The sequence below is a fragment of the Vanellus vanellus genome, assembly GCF_965231255.1.
Source record: "Vanellus vanellus genome assembly, chromosome: 8".
Taxonomy (NCBI): Eukaryota; Metazoa; Chordata; class Aves; order Charadriiformes; family Charadriidae; genus Vanellus; species Vanellus vanellus.
This window is the reverse complement of record NC_138913.1, coordinates 5,210,807-5,235,106: the sequence shown is the minus strand read 5'-3', so window position 1 is coordinate 5,235,106 and position 24,300 is coordinate 5,210,807. Positions and strand designations below refer to the sequence as shown.

The 24,300-nt window shown below is 40.7% G+C and overlaps 1 protein-coding gene across 1 annotated transcript; it reads left to right on the top strand.

The window, feature by feature from the left end:
• Positions 1–7,722: 7,722 nt before the first annotated feature.
• SERPINI2 (serpin family I member 2) lies at positions 7,723–9,153 on the top strand (the record flags this gene model as incomplete). Its single annotated transcript, XM_082487204.1, is given in 4 exon segments — positions 7,723–7,911; positions 7,913–8,003; positions 9,058–9,080; positions 9,082–9,153. Coding segments are annotated over 4 exon segments (375 nt in total).
• Positions 9,154–24,300: the final 15,147 nt, after the last annotated feature.

Genomic DNA, 24,300 nt, shown 5'->3' with positions numbered 1-24,300 from the left:
CTTGCCTTGTGTTTTCCATCAAAGTAAGTGAAATCAATGAGGGTATTTTTATGCTTTTCTTTTTTCTTGGTTTGTTTTGACTCATTTTTTCTGACTGAAGGCCAGCTGAAGAGGCATTCGGATGTTCTTGGAGTGTTTTAAAACTGAGAGGGATCAAATCCAGATCTGATTTAAACCAAACAGTTTGGGTCCAGAGAAGTTATTTGTCTGTTATTTACCTTCTTCCAAATGTAAGGTTTTCTGTACGAGTTTCCTATTCTAACCCCCAAAAGAGAAATGTGAGTGTGGGGCCAGAGAAGAATCTGATGTTTGCAGGGATTTTCTCGCAAAGCAGTGCTGTGCCCAAGGTTTGATATTCATGAATTCAGATTAAACAAGTACTGACCCCAAACTTGATATCACACTTCTGCCAGACATCCCTTTGTACCTGTGAAGCTATATGCAAATGACAATTAGCAGCTGAGCTGGATGCTTGATTGGATTAGGTGGTGTCAAAACACTAATCATGGCAATCATGGCTCTTTTTCCCCTGGATTAAAAAATGGAAGAAAATATTTTGTTTTTCTTTGGATATGAAAAAAAACAAAAGCACAATATTCTGACTTTGTTTTACTCTGATCTCCTTTTTGAATCTGAAGGGCAAGAAATCTCCACAGACAACCTAATTTCCTACATTTCCCAGCTTAATACCCATTCTGGATAAATTTGGGGAAAGTAATTGACTATTCAAGTGCTTGCCTAAACTGACAGAAATGTTTTAAGAGGTCCTTTTTCTGAAAACTCAAGCCCTCATTCTTTCTCCACCGGGAGCTTTGCTATTCATTAAGGACCAAGGTCAGATTATAGGAAGAAAACGACGAGATGGTTTCCAAGTTCAGACACAGCTTCTGCTCAGGAAATACGGCTCTCTGCAGCGTATGGTTGAGTGTTTGTCTTATCTTTGACTGGAAAATATTTTCTCCCTAGAAAATGGACTTTATTCAAAGCATTTTAGATATCTTACTGAAATAATGTTAGTATATTGGCTCTTCCTCAAGTTTAAGTCAATCTGCGAAATATCCTGTTGTGGAATAATTTGCATGGGTAATTTTCCAGACCAAATCCTGCGATTGAGAATGATTTTTTTGAAATTGAAACGATTTGAGACGTCAGTCACACTGAATTCAGTAGCACTATTCAGGTTTACATATGCTTTAAAAAAAAAAATAAATCTCAAGCGCAGAGTTGTTTACAAGGTCAAAACTTGTTTTTTCCAGTAAAGTAGGTAAAATCTCCTCGAAGAACAGAGTTGCACACCAACACGATAATGGGTAATATCAAATATGTGTCCATTAATTCAGAGGTATTTTAGCACTTAGTGGCATGGATATAAGAATCAGTGGACAAATTCATTGAGTAAAGCAAGCTGAGGTGAGTTAAGTAATTAAGCCAAGGACTTGAATAATAGAACTTTAAATTTGTGTTGGGGTTTTTTTTGGTTTGTTGGTTTTTTTTTTTTTTTAGAACTGTATCTCATATCTTCAAATGGTGTTTTCTCTGACAATTTTTTACAGTTTTCCTGTATTATTGCCTTAATGACTTTGGGACCCCAATTACATGCCTGATGCTTTCTAAGCAGTGGAAAAATTATCCTTGCTCTGAGAAACTCTAATTCTAAGTTAGATAATTAACATAATGACATGGCATAGCGCACTGAAACAGGAGGCTCTTACACAGGACTATGTAGGCGGGTTTGTAAAGGGTCCGGCAAAGATCAACAGGAGGGTCTTAAATGCAGGGCAGAAGTAGATAGGCTTTGGCCGCCCGCTGCATCATTAGAGGGTGGGAAAAGGCAGAGATGATTATTATGAAGGGTGACAGCAAGATGTATCTGCCGGCACTGCGGGAGCAGGGGGGACTTTCCCTTTTGACTGCCCGATGCTCACACGAGGCATTTTCTTCTTCGTATCAGTTAAACGTAATTTCAAACCTGAGGAGTTTCAAGCAGAGGCCAATTTTTAAAGATCGATCTGCTGTAGCGATGCCCTTTCTCGCCTCCCCGAAATGGAAAGCAATTGTTGCGCATCTGCCCCTGATCAGAGCTCCGCAGGTCTGAGGTGCAAATGGGTGACACCTTTGCAGTACCGGGGACTTAGGCTTGATTATTTCTGTCCTCAGGGCTTGAAATTAAATCTCTGTACTCTTGAACAAAGAAGATTCCTGCCCTCCCACAGCACCTATTTCCAGCCCTAGGAGGTGGCAATATATTGGACTTTAAAATAGTGTCACCTTTATCTATAGAAAAGCTTTTTTGGTCAATCTCAGAAGTTTCCAAAACATTATTTATGGCGTTCGCTTCCTTTAAAGCTTGAGCAAGCTCAAATTTAAAATACGCAGAGTGACAACGAATGCTTGTAAAACGGCCACAAATAATGTTTTCGGTACAGATACGGCACGCGCAGACTGGATAATACATTACTGAGTTGAAACGTGCTTGTGACAACTCCCATAAGTGACAATAGCCTTATCTCAAACTCATCCAGATTAAAAGCTTTCTGGATGTTCTATCATATATTTCCAGTGCTTTTAATGTCGCAATATTTCTCCGGTTTCGAGTAGACTGCTTTTAGGCTCAGGCTGCTTTGTTCACCTATGCCTGTTCAGCTAGTGATAGATTGAGGAATTTTTTTGCATTTGCACAGTGTGCCCCGGGGAAAGGCTGGGCTCCCACTAAGGAGCATCAGAAGTTGCTTCTGATTTCCTTTTCTATGGGAAGAGAGGAAAGGGGCACAGGACAGAGCGATTCCTCCTGCAGCCACGCAGGACAGGATCACCACAAACCCTCCGTAAGAGATTGGTTTCAAATACAGAGCTCTGAGTTCCCATCCAAAGGTGGCTGCAAGGTGAACAAAAATGCCAGGTAAATCGGGACAGAAGCGAGTATTTCTTCAGGTCTCGTCGTCCCGTTAAACCAAAACGTTGTCCCTCCATTCATTTCTTGCCGACGGCGGAGCTGGCAGCCCAGCTAACGCCGCTCGGCGCACGACGGCAGCCTCTCGCCACAAAGCCGGCGCACGCCTGTTGTGGGCCTTGGTGCCTTAATCACACTGTTCTTCAGGATAAGCTTAGCTGTGTCCTTGTTTTAGTCTTTATTTTTCAAGGCACAGCTACTTTAAAACCGAACGGTGGGGAGGCGCGATGCTGTTTTCCAGGTAGTCGTACACGTTAATCCTTTAAACGGCTTTTGGGAGCAGTTAATGTATTAGTGATGGTTATTCACGTGAGACAGTGTTGCAACAGTAATTAGCGACAGCTAGTAACACCAGAAAGCTAAATATTTTAAATTGTGTTTGGTATTAGCACTGCCTAAATCCAGGTTATATTTGCTTAAGCTTTCAGCAGTACAGCAGAGCGCTGAGCCTGGGCATCATCTCCTCCCAGTTCGCTATTGATCTCAACAGAAACTGTTTTGGAAAACCTGACTGAATTAAATATGTATTTATCTCTGAAACGTAACATGTTTGGGCACTGATCCAAAGCCCATTAAAGTAAATGGGAAGAGTCCCGTTGGTTTTATTTCTTTGCAGATGATGCCTTTAGGACAGCGGAGGTGATAAACAGAATTATGGGTTTGGTGCGGGATGCTCAAAAGAGCTGAAGTGAGATGCTTTTAAAATCCCTGCCTTCAGCTCCTACTGTGACTGAAGTTTAGGTTAACGCATTAGAGAGATCCTATTTCTTTGTATAGTGCTTGTCCAGTGATAAATAAGATTCCCATAAAAGAAAATAAATACGCTGTGGCAGTTCTTTGAATGGAGGAAAAGGGTGTGTGGGTGTTGGTGATCCTTTTGAAGTGTACTTCTGCGGCAATATCTGAAATTAGCATTTCCAAACGAAAGTTTGGCTTGGGCTTCCAAGCTTCAGGGGAAAAATTCTTAGTCTTTAAAGTCTACTTAAGGTCAGATTTATACCGATATCTTTAGTCATCTTGACTTAATTCGGGATGGAAGCACTATACAATTGAAAATCCAGGTTTGTATTTGCCTTGAGAGCCACTCTCTACTTGCAACAGAGTACTTCACAAGAATTAAAATAACATATGGGCTTCGTATTGTGTGTGAGTGATACAACATTTGTGTATATAGTATTTGCTGCTCAAATTGGGCAAACAAGTTGATCATCAACCTTGTTTCTCAGGAGAAACCCTCTTTTCTAAGTCGTGAAACAATTTTCATTGTGTCCGTGAGTGGGGCATTTAAAGAAATAAGTTACCTTAAGCCGAGTGATACTTGTAAGAAAGCCGAACTGTAACTTTCGTTTATATGTTTTTTTGCATGATTAGATCTAACAGCCATTCAGATGCAGAAGTTTGCTGTAGGGGCTGATGCACACAAAGTCCTGTTACAGGTCAGAGACAACACTCCCGAAAGATGTAGACAAGTTTCTTACATATGAGCTAAAGACACTGAGCAATAAAACTTCAGAAAAGTCAGCCCTGTTTTATCTAATTTTCTCAGACAAGTGTTGTACTTTGAAGATCAGTCATTTTCCTGGTGTCAGTAATTTAATTGGTTTCAATCATTCAGAGGGGAGAAAGTGCAATAAACCGTGCTATAACGATAAGTGCTTTATAGCAAAGCTCTGCTTCCACTGTTATTGCGACGTCCCTGGCTTGGAGATGAGCTCTGTCCCTGCGACACCGAGCGCTGGGCAGGTGGCGGTGGGTCTCCATCAGGCCCTTGATCGCCATCCTCCCCTTCGCCCTTCTTGGTGCTGCTCTGGTTCGTGAAATGGGGCGGTGGGGGTTGGAGGGCCAAGCACTAAAACAAGCTGTGAGAGGCTAAGGAAACACCGATGGAAAGCACCTCCTGACCTGCTGTCGTCTGTACTGTGTAACAAAGGTAGGGATTCCCTGCTACTGGCATCCACTGGAGTAAATTATTATTTTAAAGTATTTTTCCCATAGTAACTACTGCAAATCAATGTAGCAAATAACTGTAAAGTAAAAAGATTAATTTAAAAGTGTATTACAGATACCTGTCAAAATGACCGTCTTTGACCTTCAGAGATGGGCTGATTATGTAGACACTTTTTTTGAATACACTATTGAAGAAACAAACCAAAAAGCACCTGGAATCAAATACACATTGTCTAAAGCTTGACCCTACATCTTGGAAGTCAGAATTTTTGCCACAGGCTTGAATCCAGGCCAAATCAAATCCTTTAGAATAGATATGAGGAAGAAATTCTTGACTGTGTGGGTGGTGAGCCCCTGGCACAGGTTGCCCCGAGAAGCTGTGGCTGCCCCATCCCTGGAGGTGTTCAAGGCCAGGTTGGACGGGGCTTGGAGCAACCTGGGCTGGGGGAAGGTGTCCCTGCCCAGGGCAGGGGGGGTGGAACCGGATGATCTTTAAGGTCCCTTCCAAACCCAACCATTCTATGATTCTGTGATTTCCTGATGCATAGTAGGAGTGCATTTGGTGCTCTGCAGGCGCCTTTCAGCTGCAGCCTTGCCGGTGGTGGGAGGTGATGGCTGGAGATCTTCGTCCTTAACCACGGTGCTCCCTTTGTTCAGTTCCAGATTGCATGGGGAAGCTGTAGCTACTTAGAACATTTCAAATGAAGGACTCGGTCCCTATGAAGAGGTTTTGGCCACACATGCAGTTACCGTCTGATCCCCAGGGTTACCCTGTGTGCAAACTTTACCCATGGGCTCCTCACTACAACGAAACAGTCATTACTTTCACAAGAGATTTCTGGTGTCGGCTTCTGGTCCTTTGTCAGAACTTGGCTGCAGCTCCATTCTCTTCTCAACTTACCCTAATGAGTATTTTCAACTGTCCCGTTTCAGAAAAGTAACACAGACAGTGAAAGATTAAGAAAATAGTTCAAAAGGCAATTCCATAGTCTTTGATAACACTTTTTAAATGCGTGCAACTGTATGGAAAAGATGAAATCATGTTTTTAAAAGTCAGGAGTATTTGCATCTCAAAACTTAGAAAGGCAGTAAGTCTATTTTAATTACTTTTTATCATTCTAATATAATCTTAACAAGTACAGTCACTGATTTACACTTAGAATAAAAAGTCTGCAGCATATTTAATGCTGCTATGAACCACTGTTTCCAAGCAGAGCCCTTTCTAGACTCTCAAAAATATTAACTTAGCAAGGCATAACCTGGCTTTTATCGTGTATTTGTAGACCAAAGTTCTCCAAGACAAGTCTAGTCATTCAGGCAGGTGATTGCTAGCTGTGACAATTTGTTCCCCCACCATTAGAAATACTTAAAGAGACAAGTTGCACTGAACACGGTCTCTCTGAGTGCTGCCGCGCATCCTGGTCAGTCTCTGTCGGAAAGGTCTCTTTTCGGGCTGCCTATTGAACCACCATGGCACGAGCAGAGCACTGACAGTAGGTGGCCGCAACACTAAATGAATTTCATGTCCTGCTAAGGTTGTAAAACTGACAACATCAGAAGAATAGAATGAGTATGGAACTTGAGAGGAAAAAAATACGCTGTAATACACCGACCGAGTGATTGACTGGCATAAAGCAGTTTAGCTGTAATGCTAGTGACATCAGTGGAGATGCTTTGGAACTGCAGTTGAGTCAGGCTTCAAAAATAAAAACTAAAATCAAATATGTAATCAATGAGTTGAAGACTTTAAAATATGAGTACTCAATAACGACAGCCAAAGCACACAAGTGACTTAAAAGACCACCTGTATCTCTTATGTGCTACCCACACAGAAAAGCAATCACTCAAACACTTATATTTTCAGCTCCTGGCATCAATTTATTAGTGGACCAAAATATCTCATTGGTACACTATCTTTAAATTGCTTTTTTTCATGTTTTGGTTTTGAAATTAATTTTATTTGGTCTTACCCTTTGAAGAAACTCATAAGGTTAACAGCCAGATTTGCCATGCTTATGCTGAGCTGTGTTTTAATTTTTTTGAGTAGTCCCTGAGCCTGTTTGCGATGTTAAGTGCATTCTAGGGGCGGAACGAATTGGGTCGTAAATCACTGCACATGTCTGAGTCGCAGAAGGACAGATTAGGTCTTAATGCTGAAGGGGTGGCTTCATTTTAGTTTCCATTCCACACAAGCAGGGTCGATAGCAGCTTCTCTACCCATCAGGTTGTATTTATAGGAGGGCTCTGAGGGGGGGGCGGGATGCGAAGCGTTACTACGTCTTGTCTTTCTGTTGTGTTGCTCATCCCGAGGGTCTGATCTGGGGTACTTTTAGCTGGAGGTGTGTTGGTATGCAGGCAGAGTGCATGGAGAAAAAAAAAGGTAGGGGGGAAGAGGGAAAAAAAAAAAAAAGAGAAAACATTTGCTATCACATTCTTTTCACACACTCTTCAGCCTTCATGACTTTGCCTGTATCCGCAGGTAGCTTCCACCTGCTGTGGTTTGCCATAAAATGACAAGGCATCCTCTTTTGTGTGAACTTGACAAGGATGTTGCCAGTTTTCCCAGACATCTAATTTCCTTACCCATTGCCTCTACAAAGATCGCACTAACGGGCTGTTTGGAAGGGGAGATGGTTATTGATCTCTCGCAACTTTCTGTTTCATTAAAACGGGCCTCCAGGCATAAAGGCAACGCGGAGAACTTCGGAACTCGTTGACAAAGCAGCGTCGGTGGCACCGTACCACGAGTTTCAGGGGATTACGGATGCGTTTTGTGGATGGCTAACAACGCTATTACACAGCTGCTTTATCTTTTTCAAATGAAGATGATCCTAGTAACGTTCGTTTTGGGGGTGAGGAATTCTCCCGGTTCCAGCCACTTTTGTCTGTCACACCACCAAAAAAAAAAAAAAAAAAAGAAAAAAAGAGAAAGATTTACATTTAATCTTGCCAATGTCCTCTACCTTCAAGAAGGATTCATCATGAAAGAATGGTATTGCCATAGCAACGAGGAATTTTTTTCAGACGGCTATAAAACTGGTGAATTTCCAAGACACAAAAGCTTGTTCAGAGCCCAGAAGTACCTGGATAGAAAACAAAACAGATGGTAAATTCTCTACAGCTTTTGCAGAATCATTTTCTGCCAGTTATTCCCCATTTTCCCCTATGTCCTAAATGTTTGTTTTACAATGAATTTGTGATCCGTGACAGATTCAAGACTTTGCTCAGTGGGATTGGAAGTCAGCACCACCGTAGCCTGTTCCCATGAAGGGCTAATCTGTAAAGGACAGGAAAGCTGCTCGGAAAACATCAGTGATCTTCTTTAGATTCTCAGCCCTCAGAAGCATTTCTTAATGCTGTTATACAGAACGGTATTTTCTACAGTTTAGGGAGTTGTGATATTGGGAACTCACCAAGCAAAAAGTCCCTGTCTTGTAGATGACTTCTATGATGCACCTGGCTATTATGGCAACCTGAAATTTGACTCTTAGCAGGGAAATTCTGACTATAAAAAGGGGTTTACACTCTGAAGGATGGTGCGCTACTGACACATCTCTAAAAGGATACATACTGCCATGTATCATAAATTCTTGCCGTGAACGCAAATTATTTTCACACGTATCCACACTTCTGCTCACACGAGAAAAGATTTTTTTTTCTTCTGATAGGAGTGACAGACTTCTGTGGGCAGACTCCGTGTGGCACCTGCGTTTAGTTTTTAATTTGGTTTAAAAGAGAGTGGCTGATATTATTCTGATCTTTGCATAGGAAATGATTGCAAATTGTGTTACAACTCTTCCTCTGGGCAAATTGGTAACACAAAAATCATTCTGAGTGCAGACTTTGGCCTGGTTAGGCTCGTTCTGGTGAGTTCTGCTTCCCAAGAGAGTGAAACAATGTCAGCACAGAGGCTGCTCATAAGCAGCGTGAGTAAGAGTTCTCCGTGACTGAGGTATCAACACGACATTTTCCCCAGAGAATGAGAACTGGTATTTTAATGTAAGTGGCATCCTACGCGTACATCAAATATTAATTATTGCCTTAATCAATACTAGACATAACTTTATTCTGGCCATTTTTCTGACAATCATGAGAAGTATCAGACTTTGCAACAGCCAGAGGAGTTCAGCTTACTCTTAACACTTCTGCATAATGTATAGCTGTAGAAGTGGTAGAAAAGAGGTCTTACGGCTCAGCTGATTTGCGACTGGCTTACTGAAATTCAGGAGGAAGAGGTAGAAATAAGTCTTCAGTAAAGTAATATATTTTTGGTATTGTACTTCCTTTCCATTATATTTTGTTGGTTTTCACTAGGTAAAAATCGAAGGCTTAACGTAAAGAAATTATGAGGATGTCCATGGTATCAAGCTCTCATCTCGCTTCTCATGATTTAATGGGAATTAAACTGTTCTTGAGCGTATCCATTGTCACTTAAATGGGCCATTTTAAGTCTTCCATTTGCCAAATGCCTGCAGGGGAAGTAACAACTACAGTTAAAACAGAATATAATTACAATACGTCCTGCGCATAAGTTTTAAAATGAAATGCCACGTCTTGAGTGGAAGAAAGTTAAACCCACCCGCTAGGTGGGTTTTTTATTTGGGCTAGGTCCTTAGAGAAAACGCATGTTACACGGCATCCATATAAAGTCTGAGGCAGATTTTCTTTCTTCTAATTTTTCAGTTGTCTTTAACTTGTGATTTACCCACATATTTTACTAAGCTGTGTCACTACTCTTTGCTGCAGAATGAACTACACAACGAGAGCGATGGGACAGCAGCCTGTGGTGGCAGATTCTGACTCTTGACCGTATTTCCAACTTAGAAGGAAGAAACGCAGCCTGTTCTTCGTGACCTAAAGATGGATCTTGGGTAGTTGATTTAAAAAAGGGAAAACCAAAAGTTATTTCTCCATTCAGTGCAGAACTGACTTATTCTTACAAAAGAACAAATCGCAGGCTCCCGTATTAGAACATAGCAGAAGGCTATTAGGTTATTTTCTTGATTAGATTTAACTGATCTCCAGCTACTCTTCCTTCTCACAGCAGTCCTTCTGCTAAGATGATTCACTGCCTTGGAATAGAATGAAGCATTAAAACAAACAAGTACTTATATTGGAACATTTTTCAGAAAGGATCCTAATTCCTCATCCCAGCTTTCCTTGACAGGCCAAGTCCCTTAGTACTCCTGTAGTAGTGTTTGGCACTGCTGAACTGGGGAATAAGAACCACATTTCATTTCGTTCTTTACTACTATATGGCAGCATTTTGGGGACTTTATTACAGCACCATATGATGGAAATCAGCAAATGAGCGCTGAGGGGGAGACGGGAAATTCCCCACACCCTTTCACACCACCATTTTTAACAATATACCTTTAATGAAAAAAAAAAAAAAATCTACCGCTTTATGATCTGTGTTGGATTCAAAATGTGAAAACTAAGATACTTCTTAAGTTATGGGTTTGAATTAATGAAAGATCATTTCTAGGAGATACAAATGGAGACCACAAAAAGAGGAGAAATTCCTGTTTTTAACGATTACACAATCGGCATTTTTATTGGGGTGAAGAGTTTCCATAATTCATTTTTCTTCAGAATTGGATTCAAAATGTGAAAACTAAGATACTTCTTAAGTTATGGGTTTGAATTAATGAAATATCATTTGTAGGAGATGCAAATGGAGACCACAAAAAGAGGAGAAATTCCTGTTTTTAACGATTACACAATCGGCATTTTTATTGGGGTGAAGAGTTTCCATAATTCATTTCTCTTCAGAAATGACTTATGGAGAGTCTCGCATAATGATAGGCATTTGGGGAACTCTGTCAGTCTCAAGGAATGCAAGGAACTATATGAAGAATGTAATATCAGTAATTGTACCTTAAGTAGTCGTTAGCTACTGAACAAGAGCTGAATAAGCCCCAATGTGTAGCACAAAAGCAGTCAACTTTACATCAACTGGAGAGATGTGCATTAGTAGTTTAACCATATTACACACTATATATTTAGATTTTTGAAATAAATAATAAAGGCAGGTAAGGTCAGCTTAATTGGTAAGAAAAATGGAATTGTTAATGTTCTGTGACATTACATTTCACTGTGGTATTTTCTAATGCCAAGGACATTTAATAGTTGATGAAAAACCAAAGTTCACAGTAATGATTAGCATTAAGTAATATTGCCGTTCCTTTGAATACGTAGGTTTCATCTTTTTTGGGGAATGCTGAAAAAGCCTGTTAGATCACAAAAGTGGAAGAGGTATGGAGTAATCACACAAAGACAGAAAGATGTAATTTTCTGAAATTACAATTTAATTATTAATAGTTAAGTACAGTTTTTATTCATTAAGTGTTAAAAAGATGACAAAACTTGAATTTCAGAATAAAAAATTCTGTTTCTCTAGCAGCTTATTCTTTGCCCATCCAATAATTCCCTCTTCTTCTTAATACAACAATCACGGAGACGCATTTGAAATCCATATTGATTAATTCATGCACACTGTGACTTGATATCTAATTCTTTCTTTTGTCAGCTTGCTGGAATTGGAAGAAAATGTCTGATCTTATTCCTCTGCTGGAATGATTTTTACATGAATTTTAAAACAGGGAGATCTTCACTTGTATTTACGTGCAGGACTAATATTTTAGTCTGTAACTCTGGCATGCCAGCAGAGATAATTAATTTCTATTGCTTTTTGGGACAAAAAAGGACTCCTGTGAAGCTCTTCTACAGTGAAGCTTTTCTTCCCCCTTTTTTTTCTTCTTTTGTTCCTAATACAAGACTTGTTTTGTGCTTGCTTGTTTGTTTGTTTGTTGAATTTTTAGACACAACTTGATTCTTTTTCTTCTTTATTTGGGGTATTGTCAGCAATTTCCTGATAGATATCCCGTCTTGTCTTTTCTCAGTAATGATCCAATAACTAGACTACAAAATTTACACTATAAAGACATCTTTGTTTATAGCCAAATATCTGAGATATGCTAATTGCTTCATCTACAATTCTGGTGGAGCCACGACCAAGGTTGTAATTTTCACGCAGATGTAGCTAGCAGCCACCCCCTTATGTAGTTATGGCCCAGTAAGGACTTTTTTGTGGGCTCCACTGGGATTGTACTTGGAGAGAGGGCTCACTTATCGGGTACCAGCGTTTACGATGATTATATTCAACCACAGCATTTTGTAAATAGTTTTCTGTGAAAAGCACAGTAAGAAATCAATCTAGTAAAAGCCTTTGGCGTCTCTAGCAGTATTCAGGCAGAACTGAGACACCCAAGCCCAAAATATGAATGTACAAACATGGAAAATAGATCATTGATAGCTCATACTCCGCATCACAGTTCCATTTCTCCTCAGAGGTGTTCCAGTCTGATCAGTTTGCTGTTCAAAATCGCCTGACCTAACCGCAATTCTGAAGTTCATAGACTTGATCTCTTATTCATTATCAAAGCAGTCACAATTAGAAAAAAAAAAAATAAAGGTGGTCACTTAAAAAGAGGCCAACAGTGACAGTTCAGAACAAAGCACAGAAACCGAGCCTGGAGGAGACTGGGGAAAACCCACTTGCTAATAGGAGAGAGAAGGATGTTCCTACCTAAACTAATTATGGAGAAAAGAGTCTGCTGGGAGGTCAAAAAATGTACATTTGAGACCTCTTTAGTTGAGATGATCAAGGGACAAAGTTTTCCCCCTTTTTGGAGGGATTTGGAGCAGAGTATTTTGGACCTGAATATATTTACACTTCTCAAAATGAGAACAAGAAAGAAATTCTCGCATACAATGAAAGAATTTGGACAATCATTGCTTTAGATCAGCTTCCTGAGATGCTTTCTTCTCCCATCCATTGTGCACTGCATTTAGATGGCACAGATACAGTGCCAGGAGCTCTGTGCCTAAAGGGAGCTAAGCATAACTGTTACTAAATTGGTGGAGGGGAGAAATCTTTTCAAAGTTTCCATGTTGCAAATTTGTACAGAAGTAATAAAAGTCATTTCTCTAGACTTTTCTGAATTGTGAAGGCCTGCTGTAAACAATTCAAGAATTAATTACAGAACAGGAAAAGTTGCAAAGATCTTTTATAATGGAAAGTTCCCCAGCAATTTAAACATGGGAATCCGGCACGTTCTTTTTTTTTTTTTTTTTTTAACATAACAAAGACTTTGAAGATGCATAAATCAGTTTTGCTCCATCACCTTTTCTGACCCACCTAAGCACCGATTTCAATGTCGATGACTCCAGTAACATCTGCCTGTTGATCACAGTGCTTTCTGCACAGCCTGTTAAGAGTTATTCAGCAAGTTAGAAATGATAGCGATACGACATGAGCTTCTAAGAGCTGATATCCCTACAAGCCCAGAAAAACAGGATCTGAGCTTTTGCTTTTTCTTATTTCAATATGCCACAGCTGTGGTTTAGCAACAAAAGGATTTTAACATGAGCAGACCAAACCATCCTTATCACATTTTGCACATAGTCTACTAAATATACAGGAGCTGGAACAAATGAACAGTAAAAGGCTAGCAAAAGTTGGCAGGACTGCAGTCTTGCAAAGCCCAGCAAAAACGAAACTGCAAACTTTTGCTAGATGGAATTATTTTAATGATTATATTAAAAACCTTCTTCTCTAGAGAAGCAGCTCTCACTTTCCCCTGCAGACCTGCTAAATAAGCAGTATTTTCTCATATTTGTAAGCAATTCCAGTGAAAGTTCTTTAAAAGATGATATGTTGGCATTCTGGCTGTAAAACTTGACTGTGATCTGCATTCCTTTTTGGGTCTTATTCTTTCACTTTTTTTTATGTATGTGAAACAGTTGAACTGTTTCTGCTAAGGCTATGGGAAATACTTTGGTATTACTATTAAAGCTAATCATTATTCACATATAAACTGCCCATTTACTGTTTCTCATATCTAATTTTTGAAGAGAATATCGATGATGACATAGAAATACCTTGGCAAGGCTTTGAAGAAGCTCTACAAAGCTATTACAGAAATAAATTGCAAAACAGAGATGCACTCACTAACCATGTCAAGTGAATGTCAACATATAAAGCTCAGTTGAGGATTTCCTAGTTTCAGTCTTTTTAGGAAGTTTGTGCGTGTTATTGTAAACAAAAATAATAAATCAGTAACTGGGGATGAGAAGGAGCAAACCAAATTCAGCCTATCCTGCCGTAAAAAACCATCTGCCAATTCCCTGTCTACTCAGAAAAAAACCTGCTGTCCATTTGTTTGAATACAGTACTGATGTGGGAATCTTCAGGCTTGATGGCCACATCTCATGATGCACACACATGAAAAAAGCCACTGTTGGTACCAAACCTGATGGCAAGCCTCTCTCAACAATGGCTATCACTGTGCTTATCTTGCCATCCAGCTTATCACGCCCATTCTCTACCGAAAAGCCTTCAAGAAAAGGCTTTTCCTAGCCAAACTCTTCTGAGTTTTGGGTGTAAGAGACCATGTTTGCTTATGATGGTGAAGCTTTTGAGCAACAGGGAAGGATGACCCTGGGCAGAGGTGGAAATTTCACGGGGCTAAAACGTGGAATGCCTTCAGGGCAACGGCAGCCACGTGGCCTCACCCTGTGATCAGTGAGTAAATCTCACTTCTTCCACTATAATTTTTGTGTATGACCAAGAAGTTATGTTTTCTCTTTCCTACAGTTTGGGGAAAAGTGCCATTTCTATTCTTAATACTTGAATATGCCTGAATGCTTTAACACTCTTTTTATGTGAATAGCAAAGACTGTCTAACCACCCAGACAAAGGAATGGTTAGACAAAGGAGAATGGTTGAGCCGTCCTTGGCTATGAAACAGCAACTAAATGGTTAAGTCTTATAATTTCTTAACACATTTTAGTACATCTAGAACTTAATTTGCCTTGTAGAGACACTAGCAAAGGCTGCTGTTTTCCTTCTTCTGATCTTTTATTTTATTTTCTTAGGGCTTTGCCATGAAAGCTACTTTAATCTTTGTAGATAAATCTTCAGGTTTTTGGTCTTTTTTTTTTTTTTCCTCTTAAAGACTTCAGCTGTCTTAAGTCTTTCCATTTCATCATGTTTAAATATTTTAGACAATTTGAAGCCCTGTTTATAAATGGATATGAGTAAGATTAGGCTCTAATAAGTGCTAATCTTTCCCTCCAACCAGGGAGATAAAGCCTGTCTTAAACCTGAATGGCTTAAGACAAGTTCATTTTTTTTTTTTTTATCCTTACAAAGTGAACAAATAAAACACTATCCAGCAGCTGTATTCACTGGAACAAGTGAAGATAATCCCTTCCATTTATTATTGCAAAGTGCTTTCCTTTGTAGGTATCAGCCCCTTTTACCTTCAGATGTGTAGGATGCAGATTATAGAGCTGCCTGAAACTTGGTAATGAAACCTGAAACTCACCTGGTCTTACACCAAACCTGAAACATGGCTCCACTTTTTGATACTTTCGACTGAATTTTGGGTGAAGCGGGGCCAATAAAAGCACTGGTGTTTTTTCTTCAAGGCATTTGGAAACACAAATTAATTGCCTAGTCTTTGCACCACTCCTCAAGGTGAACAATATCTCTTTTTGTCAGGTAAACTCCGAAGCTTTGATGTGTGCTCCTCTGTGCAGTTTTGAGTTCATTTCTGCATAGCTGAGCCCAAGGTTGAGCCCAAGGTTTTTAATCGAACACGGTGCTCTGCCTGAGCAAGGAAACCCCTATTTATGAAGAATGCTAAAAAATTATTGAACATGACGATGCAGCCCTGCAGTTCTGGGAAGTGCGAAAGACAGTTTTGGCAGCAAACGAAACTAATAGAGACTTTGAGCTCAGGGTTTTTACTGAGTGACAGGCTGAAAAGCTGGAGTGTTTTACGACATGGAGCGTGAGCTTCAGCTCAGTGACCACAAGAGTCATGTAAGCTCCTTGGATAACTGGCATGTTTCCACCACCATCTTCCTTGAACGTGCACCCTGCTTGGGTTTGTCTTCTCAGCAGACTCAACCAGCCCCCTCCTGTCAAGCAAAGGGGATTACGCTGTTCAGGGGTTGCCAAGCATTTAAATAGCTTTAATACTTCAGACTATCTTAAACAGGATCTGACGTGACTAAAAGTATAACAGGCTTCACTGCTGATCGATTGGCGGCTTTCACTCCATGTAGGTATCTGCAGGCAAAAATGGTGGAGGAAGAGGGAAAGCAAGGTTTTTGCTGTATGACAAAATGGAGCAAATAATTCACCACTAATAACAAATGCGGCCTCCTCTTAAAGACTAAAAATATCCTGCTTTTATTGAAAGTGTATTAGTAGTGCGTGGTCAGGTAAGTAAACCCAATGTTATTTCCATTTCTTGCTTGATCACGAGAACAAGCTGTTCCAGAACAAATTTAAAGTTCATTTCCTGCAAATACTGGTTTATAAGATTTTAACACTGGCTTTTGGTAAATGTTCACGAGAGTGGAATTTGAACTGCCTGAATGTTTGCAGAAAGTGAACAAAGGGAGCTTGAGAAAAAAAAAAAAACAGAATTGTATTTTCTGTTCTTTCTTCATTTTCAGCATTAACATAACTCATAGCTCTCCAACCTCAGAAAACCTGGGTCTGGGATCGCACCTTCACGGGAGTGTTGTCTCCCCATCTTATCAGTCTTTGCTGTAGGCACACTGGTGCTACAGCCCACCGCAGACGCAGGAAGGATGGGGAGAGTGACTTTTCTGACGAGGAGCCTCCTCTCCTCCTTTGGCAGCTCTCCCCTCCGGCCAACCCCTCTGTACACACAGGCAGCTGCACCCAGAGACTCATCTCCTCCGTGAATGGCAGGAGGCTGGGTGGAAGTAAAAGTGGCCAAAACAAGCCTGAGGGCCACAAATTGTACAACAGTCATCCATCTCAAGGGCTGAGCCTTATGGTATGGCAATGTGGTCAGGGAACGCAATGCAGGGAGTTGACTAGGATTACTCAAATGACTGATCTACCTGTAAACTGCCCAGTACTGAACTCAACAGATGCCCTTATTTTCCCGTGCATCTTTCATCTCTCTATCTTCTGTCTCTGCGATGAGGGGCTAAGTCCAAGTCCTATGTACCTTACCTAAAGTTACAGAGGGAATCCATTTACAGACTTTGCAGAGTTCCAGAGTTCCTCAGTCCTGAATCAGTAAAAGCTGCTTCCAGTTATTCCACAACAGGAATAAACAGCCTTTTATTTTCCTTGAAAATGAAGCTTGAAACGTATTTAAGGGATTGCAAATCAAAGTAGGATCATGGGTTGGTACAAAACACTAGAAGTCACTCTTGGTAGGGTTCTTGCTTCTGTGCTCAGGTGTTCCTTCTAACTGCAGCTTTAAATACAGAGTTTCAAAAACGGTTTAAAAATATTTTAATATGGACTGAATAGACAAAACCCACAAAGCTAATAAATCTGGTTTCCCTTGTTGTCAAGAGCAGCATGAGAATAAAGGTAGCTAATGGCAACAGGAGTAGCCTTAAAAAACACAGAAAGTTTATAACTTATAGCACAACTCCACCAGATGGATTTTAGTTGAATTTCAGTCTTTTTTTCCTTATAAACTTTATGTTTACTTTCAAGAAAAGTGACTCCAGGAGAAATTAGGCATGCACTCCTTTATTTTGTGTGATCTACATTAGTGAACGTTGATTGCAAAAATACCAAATTATGTTTATGAAAATCAGATCTAAGTAAATGAAACAAAAAATAGAACTGAATGCCAGAGACGACACATAAAATGGCTGAAGCTTAAATAATCGTATTATAAATATGGTGATGTATAGAATGCCAGCATCAAATTCTGCATTACTTCATCTCCCTTTTAGGTAAATCTAATGATCTAAACCTCATATAAAACAGGCTCTTGATACTCTTCCAGCTAAAGTACTTGATCCAGAGCTCACAAAGTCAGTATGAATCATTTACGTTTTGGAAGTTGAATGCCAATTTTTCTGCAGAAAATTACATATAAACTGAAAGGAAAGTCTTGCATTTTTCCTAGCAGAAACATTGTAATTAAAAGTAGTCTTAAGTATTGTAACAATGATTGGGACATAATTTATCTAGAATTACATTCTTTACAGATAACAGGTACGTACATATTCCATGTACAATGCCTTTCAGTAAGGCATTATTACAGAATATGTGATACGAAGAACTATATTTACGTGGCTGCTAACAATATGGTTTTCCTACAGGAAAGAACATGTTTAAATGCTACAAAACAATGCTCCAAATAAGGCTCAGAATACACACCGGCTATTGCTAATGGCGGTTACACTGGGGACACTGCTCTGCTCTGTCACAACAAAGACAGGGCAGAAGGGTGTAAGATGATATAGCCTCCTCTATATTCAGCTAACGGTTGTTTTTAAAGGTGAGGTTTATGTAAATGTCTTCTAAAAATATTTTTTTCCTGATGCCAATATCAAATTTTCCAAATGAAATACAGCTTAGACTGCAATACTACTTTTTATTCTGAAGTATTTGTTTACTGCCAGGTAAGAGAGCCGAAGATGGCTCCAGTTTGCAAGGTTTTTGGAATGACTTTGTTAAAATGGGTAATAATTTATTTCTACTTTTTCATCAAAACAGTTTTGGTCAAACAGAAAACAACACCAAATTTGTTTCAAAGAAGAGAGCATTAGGACATATTTTTAGATTCATACACATTATGCAAACCACAGTTCCTTCTCAAGATCAAAAAATCCATATGCGTTTCCACAGGCTCTCAACACGAATTGCCTGTCAGGGTAAAACCTTGAAAACTGTACTGTAACCAGGATGATGAAGGAAAATTACTGCCAGACAGAAAAAACTTGTAAGTTATTTTGTGCCTCCTAGCTTGAATACATATGGGACAAATGCAAATTTTCCAAATGAAATACAGCTTAGACTGCATAAATTTCAAACAGATAATAGTTTGCACTTATTAAAGCTTGGCATGAATCATAAACAGAGTGCTTTTTCTTGAAATGCCATCTTTTCCGTAAAGACTGTTTTTTCCCCTACAGGAGCATCAATTATAAATAATGGTCTAGCCACCAAAATTGGAAGGGCTAGACGCAAAGCAAATAAACTGAAAAAATATGATTGATTAAAAAATTATTATCTTGGCCATGCACTCTAGGTATCCTTTGAGGGAATGGCATGGGCATTATTGCTTATTGGCAGACACATAAATACCTGGTCTGGAATAGGTAAGAAGTGATGCGCAGTTCTACCACTGCACGTACCAGTACGGTGAGCATAGATAGAGCTTTTCTGAAAAATTAAATGTCACAAGGAAGCCCTATAGCTTTCTGGGTCCTGAGCACTAACTAAAGGTTAGTGTTAGCAGCGGATAATGGGATAACTTGTATGAAAAGCTATTCGAAGCCTCCTTGCACTCAGTGAGGTTGATTTAGATTTAGCTGCTTAAAGCATGGCACTAAATCACCAGGAAGAGTATATAGGTTCCTCCAGAGACAAAGTTCTGAATAAATAATGAGTTTGGATGAAAACATAGAAGACCCCAGATGCAAAGATAAACAGAGGCATGTTTTGCAGTGGCTTTGGGAATACCGTTTGAAATGAGATGGGAAGAAGACTTGCAGCGGAGGCCACACAGGTGCTGGGGAGAGGACATGGCTTCATTTTGCAGCACAGCCAGGTACCAGTTGGGTTTATCTACTGAAAGACAGATCCACACCAGCTCCAACTTGGCCGGTACGGGAGGACAGTCAGCACAATCTGAGACAACTGCCATGCTTTTCAGGGCATCCCCTACCGCTTCTGCTGCGGGGAGTGCAGCTCGCACAGGCATTACCCCACGCAGCAGCGTGAAAACACCAGCCACGTGTTTTAGTTTTCACTGAAGAAACGCCTTTGCACTCATTGACAGAGTCCAGCGGAGGGCTATGAAGATGATCAGGGACTGGAGCATCTCTCTGCTGAGGAAAGGCTGAGAGCCCTGGGGCTGTTCAGGCCGGAGAAGGCTGAGAGAGGATCTTATCAGTGCTGATCAATATCTAAAGGGCGGGTGGCAAGAGGATGGGGCCAGACTCTCTTCAGTGCGCTCAGCGACAGGACAAGGGGCAACAGGCACAAACTGGAACACAGGAGTTCCACCTGAGCATGAGGAAAAACTTCTCTCCTGTGAGGGTGGCAGAGCACAGGAACAGGCTGCCCAGGGAGGTTGTGGGGTCTCCTTCTCTGCAGATATTCCAAACCCGCCTGGGCGCCATCTTGTCCCGCCTGCCGTAGGTGACCCTGCTCTGGCAGGGAGTTGGACTGGATGACCTCCAGGGGTCCCTCCCAACCCTGACCAGTCTGTGATTCTGGGGAGAATAAAACGTGATGAAAGTGCGTTCTGAAAACTTAAAAGCCAGGGCATAGAAATGCTGTAAACGCACGACTGTATCTCGGGATTTTTGGAGGGCCTTGCTCTTGCCCTGTGGCCCCGATGGCTGTCGAGGGCGCATGTGGTGGCAGCAGCAGCTCTGCTTGATGCAGAGGGGCTTTGCGGGTCGGCTTTAAAGCCAGAGAGCGGGCAGCGGAGGCCCTGCGCCAGCCGGCAGCCGCTGGGAATGCCGAAGGCCCGGGCGGCCGCGCTCCCCTCCCGCCCGCGGCGGAAGCCCCGCACTCCCCCCCCCCCCCCCCCCCGCAGGGGTTAGTCTCTCCCACCCCCCACGGCCTCAAATGGACTCTCCCTCTCCCCCGCGACGCAGTGCGTCGCCGCTGCCATGGGAACGGCGCGAGGCGGGCGGCGGCGGCGCTGAGGGGAAGCGGGAGCGGAGCCGTGCCCGGCGGGGGTGAGGCGGGACGCCGGCCCGCGGCGGGCACGTTGGGTCCGGCGGGAGCCGGGGGCGGAGGCCCGAGCCTGTGTCGGGGCGGGGGTGGCGGCCCCGCCGTGAGGGGGGTTCCCCTCAGGGGCGAAGGCTCCCGCCTGGGCACGGGGGTTGCAGCCCGCCAGAAGGCCGGTGCCGAAGGGCTGGGAGAGTATCTGGGGGCAGGTGCGGGTGCCCCCGGATTCTGCCGGGGAACACTTTCGCCGCCTACCCGCACAGTTTGAAGTTCTGTTCGTCCTCTACGCTTCTCGCTTTGTTCCGTCCCCTCTTCCCCCCTTTAAGGCTTTCTGGTTTTAGGTTACGGTTCCAGACAGTTTCCTTCTTCCCTGGCCTTCCTACCTTTCATCAGTCTTCTTGAAAAACACGGCCATCGGTAACGAAACAAACAAAAAAAGCCCACTGCTTTGACAGCACGGTTTGGTTTTATTTTTTTTTTTTTTTTTATATACCTCTTTTTTGTCTGCACTTCTGCATTATTCTGTGTTTTTCTAAAGGTGTCGCCTGGACTTAGTGGAATCTCTAAGCTTTGCTTAGCAGAGACTAGAGTTTGATAGAAGTATTAAAGGCAAATACTGAATTTGCTCCATTTAGTCACCTGTTCTCGTGTCTCCCCCCCCCGCTTCATTTGCTCTGCTTACTTATGGGCAATGCTTCTGCTGGAGTTCACAGGGCAATAACTGTAGCCATATAATGTCGACGATAAGGCATCTGTCTCATATTTAGTAATGTCATGGGTTTTTTTTTGTTGTTGTGTTTTTTTTTTTTTTTTTTAAGTAGACTGCATGCAGAGACAGTCGATTCTGCTCGTGTCTTTCACGTTTGAAGTTACTTAAAATATAGTTGAAATCATAGTTCTTGGTTAAACAGTGAAGCTGCACAACTGGTAGAAATACGTGTTGACTTCTCAGGGTCGTTGAGACAATACATCTTTCCCATGTGTGATAAAGTTGCGAAGTATGGGAAAATAACTTAGGGAAAGTATCATTTAGCTGTTTTAATCTGGTTTTCATGATCTTACTTTGTGCATGTTGTACAGCACTAAACATAGAAATTAATAGTTTGTTTAAACATAGTGAAGTTTGAAATGGGTGATGTAACAGATATTGAGGCATGGAGAATGTAAGTGTATCCTGAGAGATGGAGAGTACATTAGCATACCTGACTGCTGGATTTAGACTAGCTGTTAGGAGCAGATTTACAAGGCAATCAAAGTTTGTGGTTGTTTTTTTTTGTTGTTGTTTTGCTTTTGTTTTTTTTTTTTTTTTTTTCATTTTAGTTGTGTGTTTGTCTCTTTTTTTTTTTTTTTTTTTAATGTCCGTCCCCCCCCCCCCCCCCCCCCCCCCCGAGTTAGTGAAACGTTGAAGGGAATTGTTTGGAAGGACCGGAAGTCTCCAGACCAGAAGCAAATGGGTGTGGAGCAATGCTAGTCATAGTCTTCATTACATTAAGAATTTTTCTTCAAAGGAAATAGTTTGGTTTGAATTATTGGTAAGTGGATAGGACTCAGTCTAGCATGAAATCTGTGTTCATGGTTATGATAATTTGATGTGAGCTATTGTATATACGGTAGTATCCCTTTGGATTTTATGGGTTTATTCATGTGAGAAAGCTGTTGGAATTTAGTCTGCTCTAGTTAAACACCTGTAGTTTGAAATAAACTGCAGCCATCTTCAGCTGTCTTTAAGTTATAAAGCTATCTTTAAATTGATTAGAAAGAAATTTGAGCTAAGCTGCCATATAGCATATATGGGATTTGTGTTCATTTAGCTATGCAGACTGTAAAATTAAATTGACTTAAATTTCATTTAGCAGAAACACCTTTTTTTGTTTTGTTGAGTTGCACAGTATATCCATTAGCAGCACAGAGGAATCTGCTAGAATGATGAAATTTGAGTACTAGTATGTGTAGAAAAACAGGCCGAAAGGATGTGGATAATTAATGCTTGATTTATTTATGTTGATGAGTTGCTTTACTCTTTGCTTCACTGGAAAATTGTCTTATGTATTAGAAAGAGAAAAGGATTCATAGGTAAACAAAAAGCACACAGAAAAAGGGAAGTCTTGTCTGTATTTAAATTGCAAGTCTGTTTGAAAAATAGAATTATGCTCTAATAGCTATTAAATTAATTAATGCATTTTCTCAGAACGATTCAGCTTTTCAATCACCTTCTGTCTATATCCCCAGTTGTCTATAACTTTTTTTTTTTCACTCAATATTACTATAATCCCAAAACTTTGTAGATGGTTTTATTTGTGATACTATAGCAACGTTTAAGTTACCTCTTTATATATTTGCTTCCCGTGGAATATATTAACGTTTATAAAAAAAAAAAAAAAAAAAAAAAAATTACCACTGATATAACTACTTCCCTCCTTGAGCTTGGGAAGCTGCCTTCAGTCATTTACCTCCATTTTTACTATTAGGTAGTTTTTGGGCTACATCAAAACCAGTGCATTATCCCTGCCTGTTTAGATGCACTAGTCCTGCTGGCATACATTTGCCACGAGAAGAACCTTCTTCTATTCTACATTAATAGAATATTGGTTTATCTTAGAATATGATAAAAGAATAATTGTTTTGAAATTATAAGAAAGAATGGAATGCTTGGGTTTTCCAGCACAGTAATAAACTTGTTTTGTGCGTGCATCTGACATTCTGTCAGCACTGAAACATCATTGCTTTGAGGTTCTGTGGCACCAGATATTTTAACTGTTTATAACATGCTGTTGTCATGGATGGAGGTATTATTTGGACACAGTTCAACTGGTCACTTTCAGGTTATGTGTGAACGGACAGCTGTGCTTTTGCTCTTGAGCACAGTTATACATTTGAGGTATTTCAAATATTTCTTGAGCACCGTTATACTTTTGATCTATTTCAAATACTAAGCTTCTCCGCATTGTTTCAGTTAGGTCCTGATTTCAGCTGGAATCTTGTAGCCAACCATTGGAAGAACAGTTTCCAAACGTCCTGTCAGCTGTAAGTCTCTTGACTATAAAGTTGGTTTTTCCTTTTCCATATGCATCCCAGCAGCACAAGAAAATGTTCAGCTTTGGCACTGTGCTTGACACTGATTGTTGGCATGTTTCTTCCAGCAGCCTGCATAGTGTGTACTAGTTATAATGCAAACATTCTAGCGCAGGGATGGTATGGATATTATGCTCCAGTTTGGAACCTGTGCTGTATGAATTGCTTGTTGGAAAACTATTTTACAACCTGGGGAAAAAAATTGTCTTTAAAATACTACTGTCTTGAGGTTTGACAGTAGGGAATAACGCTGCTCTGTGAGTTACCGTATTCTTTTTGTATCAATTTGTATATGACAGAAGACATTTATCTTTCCAAATCATTTGAGATGGTTTGATTTCATAGCCATTGATACAATTTTCTTCTTCTCTGTGCTTTCTGTGGGTCTGGTTCAAGGAGCTGTGTTTTATTTAATATTAAACTGCTTTCATTGAACTTTAGGGGATCGCCCAAATGAAACAGACAAGTAAATCTTTTCCCTGGTGTCATAAATGTAATAAAAAGTTTTTCTTTCAGATAAATGTAATCTAGAGTTGCTCTAGGATTTTATTGGCACTTCATA